Here is a 22,637-nt window from a genome sequence, read left to right as displayed (position 1 = left end):
GCCAGCCCCTGCTGCACCCCTGCCCTACCTCCAGCCCCGCCCCCCCTGTTCTGCCCGCACCAGCCCCGCCCCCCTGCCCTGCCTGCAGCCAGTCCTGCACCCCCTGCCCACAGCCAGCTCCTGCCGCACCCCCCTGCCCTGTCTCCAGCCAGCCCCTGCCGCACCCCCCTGCCCTGTCTCCAGCCAACCCCTGCCGCACCCCCCTGCAACCCTGCCCAAAGCCAGCCAGCCCCACACACACCCCTGCCCGCACCAGCCCTGCACCCCCCTACCCACACCAGCACCGCACCCCGTGCCCTCCCTGCATCAAGCCCCGCACCTCCTGCAGCCAGGGCCGGCTTTACCAAGAGCGGGGCCCGATTCCTGGGGGCGGGGCTTGCTGCAAGGACCCGAGCCGCGCCGCCAGGGGGACCCGAGCCGCGCCGCGGGGGCCGCGCCGGGGGTGGGGGGGGTCCCAGCCGCGCCGCAGAAGCCGCGCCGGGGGTGGGGGTGGGGGGGGTCCCAGCCGCGCCGCAGAAGCCGCACCGGGGGTGGGGTGGGGGTCCCAGCCGCGCCGCAGAAGCCGCGCCGGGGGTGTGGGGGGGGGCCGAGCCGCGCTGCGCCGCCGGGGGGCCGGGGGGACCCGAGCCGCGCCGTGCCGCCGGGGGGCCGGGGCTGGGGGGACCCGAGCCGTGCCCCAGGAGCCATGCTGGGGGGAATCCCAGCCGCGCCGCGGAAGCCGCGCCGGGGGGGGGGACCCAAGCCGCGCCGCGGGGGCCGCGCCGGGGGGACCCGAGCCGCGCCGCGGGGGCCGCGCCGGGGGTGGGGGGGGCCCGAGCCGCACCGCGCCGCCGGGAGGCCGGGGGGACCCGAGCCGCGCCACCGGGGGGCCGGGGACGGGGGGACCCGAGCCGCGCCGCGGGAGCCGCGCCGGGGGGAATCCCAGCCGCGGAAGCCGCGCCGGGGTGGGGGGGATCCCAGCCGCGCCGCGGAAGCCGCGCTGGGGGGGGACCCGAGCCGCGCCGCGCCGCGGGGGGGGCGGGGGGCCCCGAGCCACGCCACCGGGGGGCCGGGGACGGGGGGACCTGAGCCGCGCCACGGGAGCCGCGCCGGGGGGAATCCCAGCCGCGCCGCGGAAGCCGCACGGGGGGGGGGGGAAGACCCGGGCCGCGCCGCAGGGGGGACGGGGGGCCCCGAGCCGCGGGGACTGGGCCGGGCTGGAGCCAAGCCGGGCCAGAGCCGCTGGGGCCTGCGGGATGGGCGCGCCTCCCCGGAGCCCTTCTCCCGCCCCCACCCCAGCTTACCTCGTGCTGCTGGCCCGCCCCTGCTTCGTCTCAGACTTCCGGCGAATCGTTCAGGGGAGGGGAGGAGGGGCCGGGGAAGTGAGCTGGGGGCGGGGCGGGGTTGATAGCTGCAGCGCGGGGCCCTGTTGGCGCGGGGCCCAATTCAGCCGAATCGGCTGAATCGGCCTAAAGCCGGCCCTGCCTGCAGCCAACCCCTGCGGCATCCCCGTGCCTGAAGCCAGCCAGCCCGCCCCACACACCCCTGTCTCCAGCCAGCCCCGCACCCCTTGTCCTTCCTGCAGCCAGACCCTACCTCCAGTGAGCCCCTGCCCTGCAGTTCCCAGGGCAGTAACCCTGCACACCTGCTTCAATGAGGGGGGCAGGGAGCAGCTGGGACCCACACATGTGCACACCACTAGGGTGACCAGACAGCAAGTGTGAAAAATCGGGACGGGGTGGGGGGTAATAGGATCCTATAAGAAAAAGACCCAAAAATCGGGACTGTCCCTATAAAATCAGGACATCTGGTCACCCTAGCACACCCCCAGGAAGTGGCGGGGACCCACACACGTGAAACGGAGCTCATTAATAACCGATTAACAGCAGTGCCAGGCTGTGCTGGGCGAGGGGGGAGGGTCCAGCAGTCCCAGCTCTCGGTTGTGCCATTTCCGGGCACAGGGAACTGGGAGTCGCGGCTCCTGAAGGGCGGGTTTGTGTTCCCAGCTTCTCACCGGCTCTTCCCTTTTGCAGTTGCCCGGTGCCCTCGTCTCCTGCTCCTCACCGGCCTGCTGGCCCTGTCAGCCCCAGTTCTCACCCTGGAAATACACAACCTGAACATCTTAAAGGGACCCACCCATGCAATCAGGAACATCCACCCAAAGCACCTGAAGGCAGGTGTGTCATGTGTCTGCTTCTATAGCCCTCCCCTCTGGCCCTAGGGGTCCCTGCCAGCCCTGGGGCCCCAGGACGTCACTCACTGGCTGCCTGGGGATTATGGAGGCCTGAAGCCACTGGGAGAAATTACAATCCAACTGTAGCTCTCTATTCAAACCACGCTGAGCTCTTTGGCGATTTGAGGGAGGGGAGGGAGGGAGGGAGGTTCGGGGGGGCACAGGGGCTGGCCCATTGCAGTGCAGGGAGCAGCATGGGACAAAGCCAGGAGGTGCTGGTTGCCTTGGGCAGCAGAGGGGGCGTGGAGGAGTGAACTGGTGCAGCCTGGGCCCGAGCCAGGCAGGGGCAGACGGGATGAGATGGGGGTGCGCAGGCAGCAGGGCGACTGGTGCAGAATTAACACAGAGCTCGAGCTAGGCAGGGCAGGGCTGTGCAGAGCTCGAGGGGAGGCGCGGGGGCTGGAAGCTGCTGCAGGAGGAGCTGCAGAGCCAGGGAAGGGACTGGAAGGCACAAGGTGGTGTGGGCAGAGCCACGGGAGCGGGCGGTGAGTTTGGTGGCTGCATTTGGGCCAGACTGGACGGGAGCAGACGGAATCCAGGTAGAGCAGTGAGGGGGGTTTGCAGAAGTGTGGGCAGAAGAACGGTTTGTCCTGGATGAGGGTTTCAGGGACACGGAGAAGGAGAGGCGAATGCACTGCTAACACTCTCTGGTGCTTGGGAGACAGTCTCTGCCAACCCCTCATATCACGCGGATCTCCCAATTCCTGTCCCTACAGATCAGGGGAAAGGGAGCCTGCGGCACAGCAGAGCCAGTGATCCGCAGTTACCAGAGGCCCACGGTAAGAGTATCCCACGCTTCACCTATCCACACCCTGCAGAAATGAGATGCAAGAACAACAAGAAGGAACAGAGAGTCCTGTGCCACCTTTAAGACTAACAGAAGTATTGGAGCATAAGCTTTCGTGGGTGAATGCCCACTTCATCAGACGCAAGGCATTCACCCACGAAAACTTATGCTCCAATACTTCTGTTAGTCTTAAAGGTGCCACAGGACCCTCTGTTGCTTTTTACAGATTCAGACTAACACGGCTACCCCTCGGATATGAAGAACAACAAGAGTTATTCACACAGCTTCTCCCTGCAGGGCAGAACAAGGCATTGGGATGCATTGTCTGACTGAGCCAGAGGGGAATCCCCAGGGATTATACAGGCCCCTGGGAGCAGGAACTCTGATGGCAGAGGGTGGGAGGGTGTGGGGGAAAGGGCTTGATACACACAGACTGTAACGTGTCCTGCAGAGGAGAAGCTTTGGGTCATGATCTTTCTGCAGGGAAAGTGGCACCACTGATAGACTGTGTGGGATCCAGGACCCAGGGCTGTGACCCACTGGGCCGTGTCCCTCACTACTGCAGGTGTGGGGAGTTTGCAGCCAAAATTTGGGATGAGTGGCAAGATCCTTTGACTCCACAGACTCCTCCTTTCCCTGGCAGCTGGTATCGGTGGCCTCAGCACACACGCTCTGTTGCAGAGCCCTTGGCACAGGAGTTTGCTGAGAGCTGAGGGGGTGCAGAACCCGCTGCTGTAAGATACAGTCACCCCACAGGACACACGGTGCTGTTAGCTCGCAGTGTCCCACGCATCGTGTCTGCCGTGTTAAACACCTCCCCGAAAACCCCTGCAGAGTATGAACAGGGGCCTGTTTGTCTTCTGGGAAACCTACGTGTGCACGTGCAAAGTAGCTAGTTAGAGAATAAACTGCCCAGGAGTGGGTGACAGGACCTAATGCCAGGGCTGTGCCAGCAGGTTCAGGCTCAGTGTCTGCATCCATTGTTGAAGCCTCTTTGACAATGGGCTGGCAAAGCATGCGGGGTGTCAGTGCAGACACTGCTGTCTGTGGCACACCGGAGGGGCCCTTTCTCACTCACCCAGGGTGGGAAGAGCTGAGCAGGGTTCTGTTCCACGTGGTTTAGTGAAAGCGATCTCTCTCTTGTGCACAGTCTGGCCCAAGGACTGCAGCGAGATAACCTGGAACAGGGTCAGTGGCGTCTTTGTCATCCAGCCCACAGGATTCCACCAGATTGTCATTGGCTGATCCCACTGCGCCCTGCAGAGCCACAGTGAGCCAGGAAGGCTGGCTGGGCAGCACGGGGCGTGGGCTGGGCCCTGGGAGACAGGCCATGGGAGGAGCAGGGGTGGGGGCAGGCAGGGCTAAGCAGGGCTCTGGAAATCTGTGGGGAGGATGTCTGTGCGTAGGGGGATGGACGGGGGAGCCTGACTGTGGGACTGGCCTGAGCTGGGAATCTGGGCTGGGCAACAGTGACTGTCTCCACAGCAAGGCAACTAGGGCTTCCCATAGGGCTGTGCCAGGGAACAGAGGCTGCAGCTTCAAGCAACCATGCAGGGGGCTCCCCAGAACCACAGGTTCCCCCACAACCCTGGTCCAGTCCTCCAGACACTCCTCCCCCAATGCTCTTCTCTCCCATAATTCCCCTTATCCCGGTCACCACCTTGCCCCCACGTTCCCAATCGCCCCGCCTGGCTCCCCAGCTCCCCTCCCCTCTGGGCTGCTGTGAGCGCGGAGCAGCGGAGCGTGCTCTTAGCTGGCTGCTCCAGGGGCACTGTCCTGGCAGAGGGAACTGGGAGTCGCGGCTCCTGAAGGACGGGTTTGTGTTCCCAGCTTCTCACCGGCTCTTCCCTTTTGCAGCTGCCCGGTGCCCTCGTCTCCTGCTCCTCACCGGCCTGCTGGCCCTGTCAGCCCCAGTTCTCACCCTGGAAATACACAACCTGAACATCTTAAAGGGACCCACCCATGCAATCAGGAACATCCACTCAAAGCACCTGAAGGCAGGTGTGTTATCTTGTTGTCACATTCCCAGCTTTGCCCAACTGGCAGAGCGTTTGTGGCTCCCAAGCGCTGTCTCTGTGTCTCACCCGACATTCATCCAGCAGGGATGGGGAGTAGCTTGTGGCTGTGGTCACCGTGTGATTGTGCTCAGTGGCCCCTTGGCCTGTGGTGTGGGGTCCGGCCCTGCCAGCATCTCCTGAAAACTGACAGGAGCCAAACCCCCTCCAGGCCAACCATCTTTGTGGGGGTCTGTCCCCTGTGGGGGGGGATGACAGACCAGGATCGCCAGGCCATGAGGCTGGGGTCAAGTCAGAACATTGGTTATATGCCCAGTGCTCGGCCCTCGGCTGACAGTCAGATCCAGGGTGTGCCCAGAACAGGGCGGCCCGGGTGGGCTCCATGTGGCCAGGAGATCACACACGCATGTGTCCCTGGCACTGGTCACACGGACGCTGAGCTCCCCCAGGATAACAAACCTGCGGGATTCCAACCCCATTAGACACTGTGGGACACAAGCAAATCTGCAGCATGGACCCACCCAAAGCCGGAGGACAGATAATGATAACACAACTCAGACAGTAATAACAGCAACCCGTGACATCTTCCTACTCCAGCGTTACCCGGAGGCCCCAGTTGTCACGGAGAATGGGGGAATCAGGGCCCTGCACCCCCCACTTCCTGCAATTCACCGGGACTCTCAGCCAGCCAGTAAAACAGACGGTTTATTAGATGATAGGAACACAGTCCAAAACAGAGCTTGTAGGTACAGAGAACAGGACCCCTCAGTCAGGTCCATCTTGGGGGTAAGGAGCCCAGACCCCGGTGCTGGGCCTCCCTCCGTTTCCCCAGCCAGTTCCAAACTGAAACCCTCCAGCCTTTGTCTCTTTCCTGGGCCAGGAGGTCACCTGATCTCTTTGTTCTCCAACACCTTCAGTTGGCACCTTGCAGGGGAGGGGCCCAGGCCATCAGTTGCCAGGAGACAGGGTGTTGGCCATTCTCTGTGGAGACCCCTGCACACCCCTGCCCTCTCGGGCTCTGCAACAATCACACCCTTATCCCATCACCTAGATACTTAAGAAATGCATAGGGGAAACTGAGGCACCCACAGTATTCAGAGAAAACATTAAGACCATTCCCACTTTGTCACACCCAGTCTGTAGGCAGGGTGCCTGGGACTGGACACTGCACCCCCAGGGACAAGAGGACAGGCCCTGTGGCAGGGAACTCATGCTCTAGGGTCACAACACCCCACACCGGGCAGATGAAGCAGGTAAAGGGGGTGGGGTGGGGATGGGGTGTAGGAAAAGGTTAAGGGATCTCATTTAGCACAGAAGGCTTAGCTCACTCGCAAATCAGGGCCTTCGACACAGGGTTGGCAGGTGTCGGGTTTTCGACCAGAACGCCTGCTCGAAAAGGGACCCTGGCAGCTCCAGTCAGCACTGCCCACCGGGCCATTAAAAGTCTGGTTGGTCGGCAGCACAGCGGGGCTAAGGCAGGCTCCCTTTCTGCCCTGGCTCTGCGGGGCTCCCGGAAGTGGCCAGCACGTCCCTGCAGCCCCTAGGCGCAGGGGCGAGCAGGAAGCTCCAGGAGATGGCCTCATCCCGAGTGCCGGCTCTGCAGCTCCCATTGGCCGGGAACCATAGCCAATGGGAGCTGCGGGGCCTGTGGGCGCAGGCAGCACACAATGCTGCCTGGCCATGCCTCCTCCTAGGGGCTGCAGGGACGTGCTGGCCGCTTCTGGGAGTCCTGCGGAGCCAGGGCAGGCAGGGAGCCTGCATTAGCACCGGTGTGCCGTTAACCAGGAGCCGGCTGAGGTAAGCGCCGCTTGACCGGAGCTCGCACCCAGAAACCCTGCCCCAGGTCGGAACCCCCTCCCACACCCAAATTCCCTCCCAGACCTCACACCCGGCACCCCAAACCCCTGCCCCAGGTCGGAACCCCCTCCTGTACCCTAATCCCTCCCAGACCCCACACCCCCACCCGCACCCCAATCCCCTACCCTAGCCCTGAGCCCCCTCCCGCACCCAAACTCCCTCCCAGAGTCCGCACCCCAACCCTCTGCCCCAGCCCGGATCCCCCTCTGGCACCCCAAACCCCTAATCTCCAGCCCAATCCCAGAGCCCGCATCCCCACCGGAGCCCTCACCCCCTCCCTGCACTCCAACCCCCAGCTCCAACCCAGTGAAAGTGAGTGAGGGTGTGAGAGCGAGCGACTGAGGAAGGTGGGCTGGGCTGGAGTGAGTGGGGGTGGGGCCTTGGGGAAGGGCATGAAAGGGGTTGGGTCAAGGGCGTTTGGTTTTGTTCAAGTAGAAAGTTGGCAACTCTACTTAAGGACCTTTGAAAAGCAGCCTCCTTAGCACCGCTCCTGATACCAGGGGCCAAGGCGCCCCCGGACATGAGAACCACAATAGGCCAGAGCAAAACGCTGCGTTAGAAATCGGAGCTCAGGCTGCCAAGCGAACGATAGCTGACAGACAGGAGATGCGGGAATTAAGGTTGTGCCTTCAGCCAGCAATTGGTGTTCATCCGTTTGCACCACACACACACCTGTAGGCAGGGCCACTATTTCCTTGTCTGTCTGCCTGTTTAGCGTCTCTCGGTCCTTACTGTGCCCATCACCGTGGTGTCTGAGTGGCAAACCAAGGGTTTGACGTGTGCATATGAAACTGCCTGACTGGAAGGACGTGGTTTGGTGTGGATCAGTGACTGCTGGGGCGATTGGTGGCAGAAGGCTCTGAGGGCCTGGCTCATTCCAACCTGGCTCATTCCAATGGCTTTACAGCTGAGAGCAGCCCAGTCTCCTGCCTGGGTCCGACGCAAACCAGGAAGTAAAGACCACGGCTAATAAGAACAACTAAAAAGATCATTTTTGCTGAGCCCAGCCCTGCACAGATTTCCAGCTTAGGTTTGCATTTTCAGCAAAAGTTCTTCTTGATTATTTTCTCCCAGCCCATTTGTGCCTCCATAATAGCCAGCCACCCTGTCAGTCGAATCCTGGGGCCCTCCAGGGACAGCGTGTGTGCGTGTATGTGTACGTCTGTATATATGTGTATATGTACATGTATGTGTGTACGTGTATGTGCACATGAGTGTGTGCACGTGAGTATGTGTGTACATGTACCCCAGTCAGATGTATACATCTGGATTTCCTTTGAAAGAATTTTCAAATTGAGCTGATCAAGTGCAATGGCAAAGCACCCAATTCCTCTGCCCCCCAACTGCCTTCGCTGCTTTAACGTACAACCTGCTCTGCTGACACCTCTGACTCCTGAAAGCCCTAACGCTCCAGGGGAGCAGGCCGTGCCCTGCCCTGCCCTGGCTGCCCCGGGTGTTACCTCGGAGGGAATCGTTCCAGATTCCAATCGGTGGCAGGTCCAGGGAAGAGCCTTATCTGGGGGAGGCTGTACCAGACCTGCCCGACCCAGACAGGCTCCCAGGTACTCTCTGCTCGGGGCTGATAAGGCTTCTTAGCAGTTTCTCTCCAAACATATTCCAGTTCAAGACACCTGAGAGCTCCACAGCAGGGCAGCATCCCCAGAGCGCAGCAGGGCGGGGTTAGGGGGAGCAGTCGTAGCAGCACCTGCCCCTCGTATGGCAGGAGCGAGAAGTGCCAGCCTCTCTGCACAGAGCAGCAGCGTTCAGCCTGGGCCATACGTGCTGCGGTGATGGGTAAGAGCGGGCTCGGAGAGCCAGAGGGTCTGTGGGGCAGCGCTGGGCCCTTCTGCTCCGCACTAGGGCTGGGTGGGCGTGTTCAGCTGGGATTGGAACCCACCAGCACTTGTGGGTGCGAATGTGGGGCTGGAACGCAACGTGGGGCGCTCCCACCTCGCCTGGGGGCGACTGGGGGGAAGGGCAGAGAGACACCTGGGCTGAGACCCCAGCTCCAGGGGGACAGTCACCCCGGACCAGCCGGGTTAAATTGCCCAGCTGTGTGACAGCCCCCCCATCCCCGAGGGGTCCCCCCCCCGGTATGTCACAGCAGGGTAATGTGCGTACTGAACGGCAGGGGTTGCCAGAGACTGGCTGGGAGAGGCCTTTGGGGATGGAGGAAGCAGCACTAAGGTACATGCCAACCTCCCTACAGAGGAGGGGCCGTGCCCCGCAGGTGTGGGGCAGGGAGCTGGAACACTGCGCGGTGGGTCATTGTCTGGCCCAGGCCCTTTCTAGCCGGAGGCCGAGGCCGAGGCATTTCCTTCAGGTCACCTTCCGCTGCAGCTTGGCCACGGGCCCCCATAGCCACTAGCCCAGCCAGGGATCCCAAGTGGGGATTGTCACGGCTGGCTCCTCCCTGCCGCCAGCAGCTCTTCACTGCCAGGGAATTCCTGAAATCCTGTGTGCCCCTCCCCCACCCACCTCCTTGGGTTGTGAGTGCCCCCTGGACAGCCCCTCCCCCGAGCTCTGAGTGCCCCTAGCCAGTCCCTCCCCTTAGCCCCCCCCAATGAGGGGGGCAGGGAGCAGCTGGGACCCACACATGTGCACACCACTAGGGTGACCAGACAGCAAGTGTGAAAAATCGGGACAGGGGGTGGGGGATAATAGGATCCTATAAGAAAAAGACTCCAAAATCGGGACTGTCCCTATAAAATCAGGACATCTGGTCACCCTAGCACACCCCCAGGGAGTGGCGGGGACCCACACACGTGAAATGGAGCTCATTAATAACCGATCAACAGCATATATGATGCAATGTACATAATACATAATTTTATTATTTATATAGTTATGGAAAGTAAATAATACATGGAAGAAATGAAAGGCTTTTTTTTACATTTTTTTTTTGTTAGTCATCCCTGCCGGGGCCCCGCCAAAAATGTTCGAATTGGGCCCCGCCCTTCCTAAAGCCGGCCCTGCACTGGAGAGAACAGGAGGATTCAGTCAGCAGGGGCTGCCGATCCGTCCCATTCACCAGGGCTGCCATCCTGCGGCTTCAGCATTAGTGGCTGGGGTGACTTGGGGAAAGGTCTCAACCTGCCCACATCCCACTTCACTGCTGCCAGAATCCCTCCTGCCCCCCCGCTACAGTCCGCTCCCTACCCAAACTGGGTGGGGCTGGAGGAGAGGGGTCTGAGAACTTGAGCTGTGGATTGGAGGTGGACCAGCTGTCAGGGGCACTGAGGGGGAAGTGGCAGGAGCTCCCCGTACAAGGAGGGGGGTTGCCACTGGAGGTCACTAGGAAGGACAACAAGACTCCATCCTGGGGGTCAGGAGGGGGAATCCATCCCTCAGAGGTGGGCAGGGGCTGGGTGGAAATGCTGCTGGTTCCAGGGGCCGTTAATCCCCCCTGATTCCTCGGAGGCGTCTGAGTCTCAGACAGGTTCTCCTTCACTTGCAGCAGGAGGACGTCACGGCCAATGTGATGCGCCAGCTCCGTATCATGCGGCACTTGCGCCAGGTGTCCGAGGCGCTGCAGGGCCTGTGCCTCTGAGGCCACCAGCAACTCCCGCTCCCTGCTGCAGGTACTGCTCTGGCTCTCTGTAAATGGGGAGCTAGTGGAAGGGGAAATGGAGCCCCCTGGCACTCACAGAAAGCTGATTACAGTATGAGCCCGAACTGAGAGGCACCATATCCGCCCCCGTAAAGAGCCAGACTTCAGTGGTGATACACCCCAGCTGGGGTAGCAACAGGATTGAGAACGAAGTAGTAAGTTCAGAGCAGCAAGGAAAGCCTGGAGGGGAACTTGAGAAGAGAGGTTGGAAAAGTGCAGCAAAGAGAAAGGTGCAGACCTAGCTGTTGGGTCCAGGGCCCTGAGCTGCTATCAATGTCAGGGTTAGGGTTACCATACGTCCGGATTTTCCCGGACATGTCCGGCTTTTGGGGGCTCAAATCCCCGTCCGGGGGGAAATCCCCAAAAGCCGGGCATGTCCGGGAAAATCGGGAGGTCAGCCGGGCCTGCGGGGAGCCGGGCCAGCGGGGAGCCGGGTCAGCCGGGCCCGCGGGGAGCCGGGTCGGCGGGGAGCCAGGTCAGCCGGGCCGGCGGGGAGCCGGGTCAGCCGGGCCCGCGGGGAGCTGGTCAGCCGGGCCCGCGGGGAGCCGGGTCAGCCGGGCCCGCGGGGAGCCGCCCGCGGGGAGCCGGGTCAGCCGGGCCCGCGGGGAGCCGGGCCGGCGGGGAGCCGGGTCAGCCGGGCCCGCGGGGAGCCAGGTCAGCCGGGCCCGCGGGGAGCCGGGCCGGCGGGGAGCTGGGCCCGCGGGGCCGGGAGCCGGGGGGTGCGCCGGGCCGCCGGGGGCCGGCAGTGCTGGGCGGGCCGGGGGTGGTCGGCCGGGGCCGGCACCCCAGGGCCCGAGCTGACCCAGGCTGGAAACGCCGGGGGGCCAGCCTGGGCCGCGCCTCCTCCCCCCACACCCTCCTTACCTGCTTCAGGCTTCCCGCGAATCAAATATTCGCGGGAAGCAGGGGAGGGGGCGGAGACTTTGGGGAGGGGGCGGGGTTGGGCGGGGCTGGGGGCGGGGCCGTGGGCTGTGGAGTGTCCTCCATTTGGAGGCACAAAATATGGTAACCCTAGTCAGGGTGGGACTGGGTTCCTCTACCGGCCCCAGAGGAGGCGGCGTACATGCACCTGGAGAGGGTTCCCAAGCCCAGCAAGGGGGCTACAGGCTGAGCAAGTGCCCCAGCGATGGCAGAAGGACTTCTGCCTGTGGAAAGACCTCTTTGGACTTTTAGTGTGAGGCAAGCTGGGCCCCAGAAGGGTGGACTAAAGGTGGTGACCTGGCCGGAGTTACCAGGCAGAGAAACTGCCGTGGTGCTGGAGCGACCATGGATGGGGGACGCTAGCCCAGCGAGAGGGCTGTGATGCCATGCCTGACCGCCGGGGGGCACCTAATGATGAGTAGATTCATTTATGATTGGCATAGCTGGAAGGATTGAGTTCCCCCTGTGATCCGTGAGGGAAGTCTTGGTTGCTGAAGGAATCATAGAATATCAGGGTTGGAAGGGACCTCCGGAGGTCATCTAGTCCAACCCCCTGCTCAAAGCAGGACCAATCCCCAGACAGTTTTTTGCCCTGATCTCTAAATGGCCCCCTCAAGGATTGAGCTCACAACCCCGGGTTTAGCAGGCCAATGCTCAAACCACTGAGCTATCCCTCCCCCAAGCAGGTGTATCAAGGGACCAAGCTGGTCGCTGGATTTCCCACTTCAGTTCCAGGGACTGGCTAAGCAGCCAAAGCAGATCTAGGGGTCTCTCCAGCAGCTCCTAGAAAACCAACAGACGCAGAAGGAAGTGCAGGTGGAGCTACAGATGCAGCAGCAGCAATAACTGTGAGAGATCCTGCAAAGGGAAATCAACCCAGGGTCTGCTATGCCCATGGACAAAAAGAGCAGAGAAGGAGAGCATGCCTGGGCAGTGCTGAGAAGGTTAGCCCAGGGAGAAGGGCATGAGAAAGGGTACAAGCGTGGCCTAATGCCAAGATGGGAGCAAGAGTTCTTTGTTTTGGGGGCAGAGAAGCAGGCCATATCTAAAGACACGGCCTGCTTAGGAAATTGCTGAGTGGCTGAACAAGGGGCCAGGGCCCTAAGAAGTTAGAAAGAAAGGAGAAGGTGTCCTCTGACACAAACCCCCATGAGGCAGGCAAGGTGGAGGTGGCTGGGGTGGCCATGGACCTTGCAGACCCTCCACCAACACACCCTGTCGGGTGCTGCAGGGAGATGAAGGACGAAATGATTGGCCCAGAGATGAAGCAGACTGGAGGAGGGACAAACACAAGGGTGGAGCAGTCCATGGTGGGTTCTCAGACCCTGACCGAAAAGGTTTTGGCATATGCAGCGGCAGTAGCAAAAAGGCAACAGAAGACGCTAAAGGCTTCAGAAGAGGCTCTGCAAGCAGCTGTTCATGAGACTGAGTGGCTGCAGGAAGAGCGTCGGGATACTGCAGAAGAGAAGGTTTGCCCCGAGCGAGCTGGCAGTGGAGCTGCAGACACTGCGCACAGGCTGTACAAGCGCGCAGCCGGTGACAGCGATGAGATGAGGAGGGATGAAGCTTGGAGAAGAATAGAACTTGCCCCCGCGTGGGCCAGGTTCTAAGGAGGAGGGTATATAACGGGGGGCTTGGCCTGTGGGCTATAAAGCCTGGAGCTAGGCCAAATGGATTACAGAGTGAGCTCCAGCTGAGGGGAAACCAGGGGAAACCGCAACAAAGGTACAGGAGCAGACCTAGCTGTTGGGTACAGGGCCTTGGGGCAGAACCTAGAATCCAGGGTAGGACTGGTTCTGCCACGGTCTCTAAGGAAGGGGATGTACAGGGCCATAGAAAGGGCTACCAAGGCCAGCAAGGGCAGGCCGAGCCAAAGTCAGGCTGAGGAAAAGCCCCCAAGGGACAGAGGATCTTGTTTCAGTTAAAGACATTTTTTGACTTTTCGTTTGGGATGAGCACGACCCAGGAAGGAGTGGGACTAAAAGATGGTCGCCTGGCAGAAGGGCTGAGTTCCCAACCAAAAACCTGCTGGCGGGCGTGCTAGCCCAAGAAATCTGTGACCCCAGGCCTTGAAGGAATGGGCACCTATTGGTGAGTGAACTTTGTTACAAGGCTGCTTCCATTGTGGAAACAGCCTGGTATTGGAGAGTGGTGGGGATGGCCTGTGGGCGAGGATGGCTGGAGGGGTCATACAGGAGGGGCAGCAGGGTCCAGTGAGGAGATCAGGGAACGGGTTGTTTGCAGTCCTGCCACTGAGCGGTAACGTGATCCTGGCCAGGTCACTCTCCCACCTGGTGGCTCACTTTCTCTGTCTTTGAAATGGGGCTCATCCCGACCCACATTAAGAAAGGGTTTGATCCTCTGCTCTTGCTTCCCAAATCCCTGCCCTCCTTGCCCCACACAGGCCTCTGCCCTGTTGCTCAAACTCCCATGCACATGATAGTGCCTGTGTCACCCCCGCAACTACAAGGTCTCATGTACAGTCTCCTGTCAGCAAACTGAAGCTGCCACTAGATCCAGAATAGGAATCACAGTTCCTGTGCGCTGCCCTGAATGGAGTCTAGACCCTGGGCATGGGGAAGGCCAACGCTCACATCCAGGTAGATCATCAACCTACTCCTCTGTCCCAGGAGAAGGAAGGCCTCTGGTTCGTGATCCCTTCGGTAGCTGGAGCTTCTGAGTTGGGAGTGTGGTGGGCAGAGATGGGAACAGGCCATAGGATGAATCAAGTGTCAGGGGGAGACTCCCTGTGTGTGGGAGATGATGTTGCCCCTCTGTGGGGAATCCCTTCCTTGCAGATGCTGGGCTTTGGGTGCTGGACTCTGCCAGGAAGCCCAGCTCCCATCCCTAGCAGCTTGGCTGTTCCCTACCCTGCTGTGCACCAGGCCCTCTGCAGAGAGCTGCTCTGGGCAAGGACTACAGAGCCTGCTGTCATTCTGGCAGGTGTCACCCCAGGTTCCATAATCCTGACCCCTGGTCTCCCTTTGCTGGCAGGCTCTGAGCAAGGCCTGCCCAGAGAACATGGATGACGAGCTCTCGATCCTGCTGACAGCACCCCCCAGCACAGACAAACTCCAGCACATCTTGGAGGTGAGCAGAATGGGGAGGGGCAGCAGGGGTTTTACCTTAGCCCTGGGGACTCCTAGAAAGAAGAGACTGGAAAGTCCATGTTTCTATTGGATCCTTCCGAGTATGCATTCGTGATATAAACTCACTGGGTGACCTTGGGGTAACTCACTTCCCCCTTACGGCATCAGTCTTCTCCACTATCAAATCTACACTGGGGAAGAAGGACAGAAGCCCCGACAACCACCTTCACCTCTGGGTGTCTGGTCCTGGGAGCCGAAACCAACTGGACTATCTGCCCCATCTCCTAAACTGCCCTGTCTTTCCCTCCTAGGGCCTTGTCCTTAGTGCTCAGCCTGGCCCCTTCCCAGCTTGTCCCTGACCTTTAAAGGACGCTCCAAGCCCCTCCCATGCCTGCGTCCCTTGGGGTCTCTCTCCTGGCTGAGCACAGGCTGCCCTTCTATCTCTCAGCAGGCCTGGGTCCTAGTCACAGACTGCGTCTTGTCACGTGACCCCCACACTTATTCCCTTCACCCTAGGGAGCTGCATCACCTGGGCCAGGTGCAGTTGAGCTCCAACCCCTTTCCTGGCCATCTCACCCTGGGACAGGTTGAATCTGGTAACCTGTGGGTAACAGTAACTGGTTGCTCGCAAAGGTGCTGAAGACACAATGGAAGAGGAAATCCTTTGGCCTGGATTGAAATTATTCCGACTGAAAGTGAATGAGAGAAAATAGGTTCAGAGTTCTCTTCCTAGCAGCAGAAAATGTAGCGATTGATAGAGGTTCAGGTCAGAAAGGACCATTATGTGCATCTAGTCGCCCCTCCTGTATAACTCAGGGCCTAGAATGTGACCAAGTGGTTCCTTCAGCCAACCATAGCATGGGACTGAGCCAGAGCACGTCTTTTGGAACGACATCCACATGCAGGAGAGCCAGCTGGCTACCAGAAAATCTCTCTTCTGCAGTGACGTGGGGTTAAGGGACACGGGGGAAAAGACATAGAGGCTGTGACTAAACTTAGAGCAGCAAGGCCAGGAAAACCAGGGTTAGGTCCCAGGCCTGGCTATCAGATCTGCTGTTCTCTATTCCTGGCTTTGGGACCATGAGTGAATCTCTGCACCGCTGGGTGCCTCGGTTTCCCCAGCTATCAAATGGAGCTAATCAAGGTTTTGTTTGTTCTCCCCATTTTACAGGGTGGGAAACCGAGACACAGTTGGGACCTGTCTACACTACAGGTCTGTCGTGCGTTTGTAATCTGCTGACCCCCACATGTTGTTCAGAGCCTATGGACAACACAGCTCCTAAAGGTACGTTTGTTCTGTGCTTATCCCCTATGTACCAGCAGGGCTGGACGGCATTTCTCACTGTGCTGTGGGGAGCAGGTCCTGGGTACTAAGGGTCTGAAGAAGCTCTCAAGGACTAATTTTTTAAAATAATTGTTATCAATGAATTGGGAGAAAACATACAATCACTGCGGATAAGATTGGGGGGTGACAAAATACAGGCAGAGTGGTAATTCCTGATGGGGAGAGGGCAGTGATACAGAGCGATCTGGCTCATTCGGCCAGCTGGACCCATTCAAAGAAAACAAGTTTGAGCAGAGCCCAATGCAAGGTCCTATACGTAGCCACAAGGCACGCTGGCCACACCTCCAGAATGGGGACGTGTATCCAGGAAAGCAGTGACTCTGAAAAGGATTTAGGGCCCAGAGTGGAGAAGCCACTCAACATGAGCTCCCAGTGTGATGCTGTGGTGAACAGGGCTAAAGCCATCATTAGACGAAGGAGCAGAGCCGTGAGTAGGATAGGGAGGTGACACAGCAGCAGTGAGACTGCTATTGGAATACTGCCTCCAGTGTTGGTGTCCTCCTTTGAAAAAGATGGTCCTAGAAATTGGAGCTGGGGCAGCAAAGAGCCACCAAATGTTCTGAGGGCTGGACAAAAATGCCTTCTAGTGAACTATTGAAAGAGCTCGACCTCTTTAGCTTATCAAAAGAAGATTGAAAGGTGACTTCACTGAAGTGTTGAAATGCCTTAATGGAGAGAAAATATTGGGTATTAAAGGGCTCTTTAATCGAGCAGAGAAAGGCAGAGCAAGACCCAATGGCTGGAAGGGGAAAAGAGAGAAATTCCTATGACAAATAAGGCACAAATATTCAACAGCGAGGATGATTGACCACAGGAAGAAGCTACCATGGAAAGTGGTGGATTCTCCATCTCTTGATGTCATTTAATAAAGACTAGATGCCTTTCCGGAATGTGTTTGCCCCAAAAGTAGCTATTGTGGTAGACAGGAGGCCTGTGATATGCAGGGGGTCAGATTAGATGCTCTAACGGTCTCTGCTGCCCATAAAGTCTACTCATTTCTGAGAAACCGAGTGTAGCATTGGGAGCAGCCTCTGTTTATTAAACAATCAGTTTGTCAGCACCTGCAGGACTATTTGGTTCTTAGGACTAGTGAGCATGGACTTGTCAAGAACAAATCATTCCAGACCAATCCTAGCTCCTTCTTTGGCAGGATTAGGGGCCTAGTGGAGGTGGGTAAACAGTAGATGTGATCTATCTTGGTGTTAATAAGGCTTTTGACACAGTCCCATAGGACATTCTCACAAGCAAACAGATGCTGCTTAGCACTGTCAGAGCAGCTTTTGCTGGGGGATTCTCCCAGCACTTTCCAATAGTGGGAAAGTATGAAATCCCCATTTGACTGCTGGGGACAGAGCCTAGAGGGGGCAGCAACTTACCCCAAATCCCACAGGTCAATAGGAAACCAGCAATGGAACCCAGGAGTCCTGACTCCCAGTTCCCTGCTCCAATCACTCCAGCGGAGCACACTCCCTCTCAAAGCAGGGGGACCGGACATGAGGGCCTGGTTGTAATTGCCAGCTGTGGGAGGGAGTGTGCAGCAGTGGTTAGTGAAGGGGCCTGGAAATAAGGACTGCTGGGTCTATTGGAGAGTGTCACTAGGAGCAGTGCATAAGATGAGGTGTCCTATCATGTTTACTCAGATCAGATTAGGACATAATAGAATGGCTGAAATAGTTTATTTTATTTGTATTGTATTATTTTGCAATTGTTAAGAGCAGCAACTACTTAGCTCAGACTGAAGCATCTTATCTAATTTTTGAGATCTAAGTGTCTCCTCTTTGAGTGCCATGAGACAATTTAACACATTGTGACAAAGAATTTTCATTGCCACTTGTTATGATTTCAAGAAACAAACTGGTTTAGTTTGAATAGGATTTTCAGTCAGAAACGGTTTCAATGAAATTTCCCCACCACCTCGATTCCTGGGCTCTATCTCTGCCTTTCGGCGGGGGGGGTGGGGGGGGGGGTTGCTGTCTGTTAGAACAGGAGTCTGATTTGAATAGGGATAGAGACCTCTTCAATGTTTTTAATGAAGTAAATACTAATGGGAATTGTGTGATCATGGGAGACTTTAACTTCCCAGATATAGACTGGAGGACAAGTGCTATTAATATAATAGGGGCTCAGATTTTCCTAGATGTGATAGCTGATGGATTCCTTCACCAAGTAGTTGCTGAACCAACAAGAGGGGATGCCATTTTAGATTTGGTTTTGGTGAGTAGTGAGGATCTCTTAGAAGAAATGGTTGTAGGGGACAGCCTTGGTTTGAGCGACCGTGAGCTAATTCAGTTTAAACTAAATGGAAGGGTAAACAAAAATAGATCTGTGACTAGGTTTTTTTTTTTTCAAAAGGGCTAACTTTAAAAAATTAAGGAAATTAGTTAGGGAAGTGGATTGGACTGAAGGACTTGTGGAACAGATGGATCAGACTGAACAGGTTCCAAACCTCTCGAAGGCTCTTACCTTCTAAACAGGGACGTCTGTTTTCTAGTAAAATCAGGAAAAAGAAAGGAGAAAACTCAAAAGAGGTTCCTCCTGGCGCTCACATACGTGACCCCTAATACTCTCTCAGTCCTCAAAGAGAGACCTCGAGAAGGAGACTTGCTGAAGGAAAGCTACAGGGGACTCAGAGGTTTCCCTGGCCCTGTGCCCCTGTCCTGCCTGGCTGATGTCAGCATCTCTCTGTGAGGTCACCACCTCCCCAGCACCTTTGACCAATAGGCTGAGGTCCTGCAAAAGGCCTTTGTGATGTCACTGTCACACCCACCCCTCCCCTGCAGTGCTAATGTCCTGCCGCATGCCAGACCATTTGGAGGTTTGAGCTACTCCCTGTGGATCACCCCGCTCAATGAGTGTTCATTCTAGGAAGCAAGCTGGCTAGACAGTAAAACAGCAGAGGCTGCTCCCAATGCTACACTCGGTTTCTCATAAATGAGTAGACTTTATGGGCAGAAGAGACAGTTAGAGCATCTAATCTGACCCCCTGCATATCACAGGCCTTTCTGCACCATATGGGGCAGGCAGAGCTCTGCCTGGGCGCAGGGGGAATGGGATGGGGGTAGATCAAGGAAAGGTGGGAGGGGAATGGGTGTGAGGGAAAGAGCTCCTGTCCCAGATGAAGGAATTTGGGGGCAGAGGAAAGGACCCTGCTCCACAGAGAGGGGAGAGGGTTTCTGTGAGTGCCAGGGCGCTCCATTTCCCCTTCCACTAGCTCCCCATTTACAGAGAGCCAGAGCAGTACCTGCAGCAGAGAGCGGGAGTTGCTGGTGGCCTCAGAGGCACAGGCCCTGCAGCGCCTCGGGCACCTGGCGCAAGTGCCGCATGATACAGAGCTGGCGCATCACATTGGCCGTGACGTCTTCCTGCTGCAAGTGAAGGAGAACCTGTCTGAGACTCAGACGCCTCCGAGGAATCGGGGGATTAACGGCCCCTGGAACCAGCAGCATTTCCACCCAGCCCCTGCCCACCTCTGAGGGATGGATTTCCCCTCCTGACCCCCAGGATGGAGTCTTGTTGTCCTTCCTAGTGACCTCCAGTGGCAACCCCCCTCCTTGTACAGGGAGCTCCTGCCACTTCCCCGTCAGTGCCCCTCACAGCTGTTCCACCTCCAATCCACAGCTCAAGTTCTCAGACCCCTCTCCTCCAGCCCCACCCAGGTTGGGTAGGGAGGGGACTGTAGCCGGGGGGCAGGAAGGATTCTGGCAGCAGTGAAGTGGGATGTGGGGAGGTTGAGACCTTTCCCCAAGTCACCCCAGCCACTAATGCTGAACCCGCAGGATGGCAGCCCTGGTGAATGGGACGGATCGGCAGCCCCTGCTGTCTAGGGTTACCATACGTCCGTTTTTTCCCGGACATGTCCTGCTTTTCGGCAATCAAACCTCCGTCCGGGGGGAATTGCCGAAAAGCCAAACATGTCCGGGAAAATGCCGGCCGGGCACTTCCCCTCCCGCGGCTGCTCTGCTCCGCTCCTCCCCTCTCAGACTTTAAGAGCCGAGCTGCCCGAGCCAGCGCTACTGGCTTTGGGCAGCCCCCATTGCCTCCGGACCCCGAGCCACGGGCCAGGCACTTCCCTTCCCGGTTCCAGCTGCTCTGCTCCGGCGGCTCGGGGGAAGCGCCGGCTGGGGGTGCAGGGTCTGGGGGCTGCCCGGCAAACCGTGAAGCCGGTAGCGCTGGGGCAGCCCTTTCCCCATGGCTGGGAGTGGGAGGGAGGAGGGGGCGGAGTTAGGGCGGGGGAAGGGGTGGAATTGGGGCGAGGCTAGGGGTGGGGAAATGGGCGGGGCCAGGGCCCGTGTAGGGTCCTCTTTTTTTATTTATTAGACATGGTAACCCTACTGCTGACTGAATCCTCCTGTTCTCTCCAGAACGGGTCCAGCCTTGCCAGCAGCAGGACAAGCGTCCCCTGCCCATGTGCCTCAGCCCTGCCTGGTCAGACGCCATCACCCGTCAGTCCTTGGCCTCCCAGGCTGCCAGTGATGGGAGCAACTCTGGGTGGTGGCTCGGGTGACACAGACACCAGACCACTAGGAATTGGGTGCGGCCCTGTGGGACAGGAGAGTCTCGCAGAGGGCACTTGGGGGACTCTCCTGCCCTTCCCAAGAGCAATAGCACCGTGTCCTGAGAACATAAGTCTGGGATGAGGCAAAGCTTGTCATTAATTAGCCTGGCTAAAGAGCTGGGTGGAGCTGCTCCGGGGACAAGCTGGCTCGCTCCTGCTCATGGAGGTGAATTCATCTCCCTTCCCAGGAGCACCTGCTCTCCCTTTCATTCCCCACCAGGCTCCTTGTGCCAGGCCAGCGAATGGCCACAGGATGGGAATGAGGCCTGGGCCCCGCCCCAATCTCCTGAGTCTAATGCAGCTGCTCACCTTGTCCCCCATCAGCTGTTGGGTTTCCCCCAGGAGGGAGTAGGTAACAGGGAGAGAGACACACACACATTTGTCCTTCTGGTTGCAGGGCTTGTGTCCTTCCAATCCCATTGGTGGCTGCACAGTGGGCAGAGTCCTTGCTGCGTGCCCGGCCCAACAGAATTGCAGGGCGTGGTGTGGAACACAGAAAGAGATAGAGAGACTCATCCTCCAGTCGGGGTCAGTCTGAGAGAAATTGGCTGGGGTCCCAGTCTCACTCTTCTAGCGGGTGCCATTTCCCAGCTGGGTTCCTTACCCCTCTGGTGCAGCAGCAGCTGGTAGAGCCGGTAAACCCCCTCCCTGGCCTGCCGGCTGATGTCCTTGGCTGGGTCACTGACGGACAGAGCCAGCTGTGCCATGTGGTGACCCATCCTGGGGAATTCGGCTGAGTTCTAATGGACGGGAGAGGGAGAGGGGACTCCATCAGCATTTTCCTGTCAGCTCCCAGCTGCTCCAGGATGACAGGGAGGCATGAACCTGGAGCACAGTCCCCTTAAAAGCCCAGAGTCACCACTTAACTAGGACAAGAAGAACTTGACTCAAGCCAGGCTCACGCTCTGCTCTGACTCTGCCTCCCCAAGAGGAACACTCCTAACCCACAGCCCCTGCAGCAGCAGATCCTACAGCCCGTCGGAGCCAGCCCACCTACCCCTGGAGTCAGGAAGCTGGGGTCAGAGGGCACTTACGTCAAACTCAGGGAGGGTGATGGTGGATCTGAGCAGGGCCATGCTGCTCTTAACGGCCCTGGCTCTCTCTCGCGGCACCCTGGACACAATCCAGTAGTTAATTTGCTGTGGGGAAAGGAGGCATTGCACTGACTGCCCTGACCAAGGATGCCCACTGGGGGCCCGGCTAGGAGGACTGACTGGAAAATGGATCTAAGAGTGAAGGTAAAATTGCCCCCACCCCTCTCGTCAGGTTCACCTCCAAGATGTACTGGAGCCTGTCGGTGTCTGGGGACTCTGCCAGCAGGTTCCCCAGCATGGCGTCCAGGAGGTCTGGCAAGACCCTAGGCAGATCCTGAAAGCAAGGGAGAGCCATGGGTCAGAGTTAGGGAAACTGGGGCTAAACTTGCCACAGGATGGGAAGTGGGGTCTCTGGGAAGCACTGGTGAGACCCCCAAACACATATCCTGGCCTCTCTCATTCACATCCCACTGCAGGCAATTAGCAAGGATTCATGGCAGGATGACAGCTGGCTCTTCAATCCATGACTTTAGCATGATCTACCTGCACTTGGGTGGTGTCCTTCTCCATGCCCAGGGTGAAGACGGCGTGCAGGGCAGCTCGGAGGAGGTGGGTCTCCAGCTCTGGCTCCACGGCAGGTGTCATGGTGCTGGCAAGAGAGAGGAGCCGGTATTAGACTGTGCAGTACGGGGATGGGACTGGTACCAACACACAGGTGAAACTGCAGGGAAATAGGCACAGGCTGGCAAGAAGGGAAACTGAGGCACTGAGCCACGGAATGACAAGGCCAAGGTTTCTCAGACAGACAGTGGCAGGGCAGGAATAGCACCTGTTCCCTGGACCCTGCTGCCCCTCCTGTATCTGATCCTGGGAGTGAGCCTCTCCCCAAAGCCAACTCCTTCAGGAGCCCATAGCAAAGAGACCCCCCCAGACTGTCTTGGACTCCCTGAGAGGTGCCTCCCCCCAACTGGAGCACCAAGGACCAAAGTGGCAGCATCTAGTGTCAGTGGGGTTCATGTGGCTCAGGCCAGACCCCTGGGCTGGGGACCCGCCCCCATAGCACTGATCGAGGGCCTGGGCCCAGGGTGTTCACAGTCCCGCCCTCACCTCTCCCTGAGCCCAGCCTGACTCCTCACCTGGAACAAAGCTGCGGCGTCCATCGGCCTCGCTGCTGCCCGAGTCCCAGGCACTGCTGCTGTCCCCTGGGGAGTG

At 58.6% G+C, this 22,637-nt stretch overlaps 1 protein-coding gene across 5 annotated transcripts in view; it reads left to right on the top strand.

Moving 5' to 3' along the window:
- The window catches only part of LOC135975299 (fibrinogen-like protein 1-like protein), a 117,148-nt gene that overhangs the window by 78,916 nt on the left and 15,595 nt on the right, over positions 1–22,637 (top strand). For 2 of the 5 annotated variants that reach the window (XM_065565673.1, XM_065565674.1), the window contains exons 2-3: positions 2,013–2,156; positions 2,929–2,991. In XM_065565673.1, coding sequence (XP_065421745.1) covers positions 2,013–2,156; positions 2,929–2,991 — 207 coding nt within the window. Of the gene's footprint in view, positions 1–2,012; positions 2,157–2,928; positions 2,992–4,301; positions 5,001–22,637 lie in introns of those variants that run through there. The other 3 variants (XR_010592226.1, XR_010592228.1, XM_065565672.1) reach the window with 2 other exon arrangements.

This window comes from Chrysemys picta, chromosome 13, assembly GCF_011386835.1.
Source record: "Chrysemys picta bellii isolate R12L10 chromosome 13, ASM1138683v2, whole genome shotgun sequence".
Lineage (NCBI taxonomy): Eukaryota > Metazoa > Chordata > Testudines > Emydidae > Chrysemys > Chrysemys picta.
Note: the sequence above shows the minus strand (reverse complement) of the source record. Positions and strands in the feature narration are given on the sequence as shown.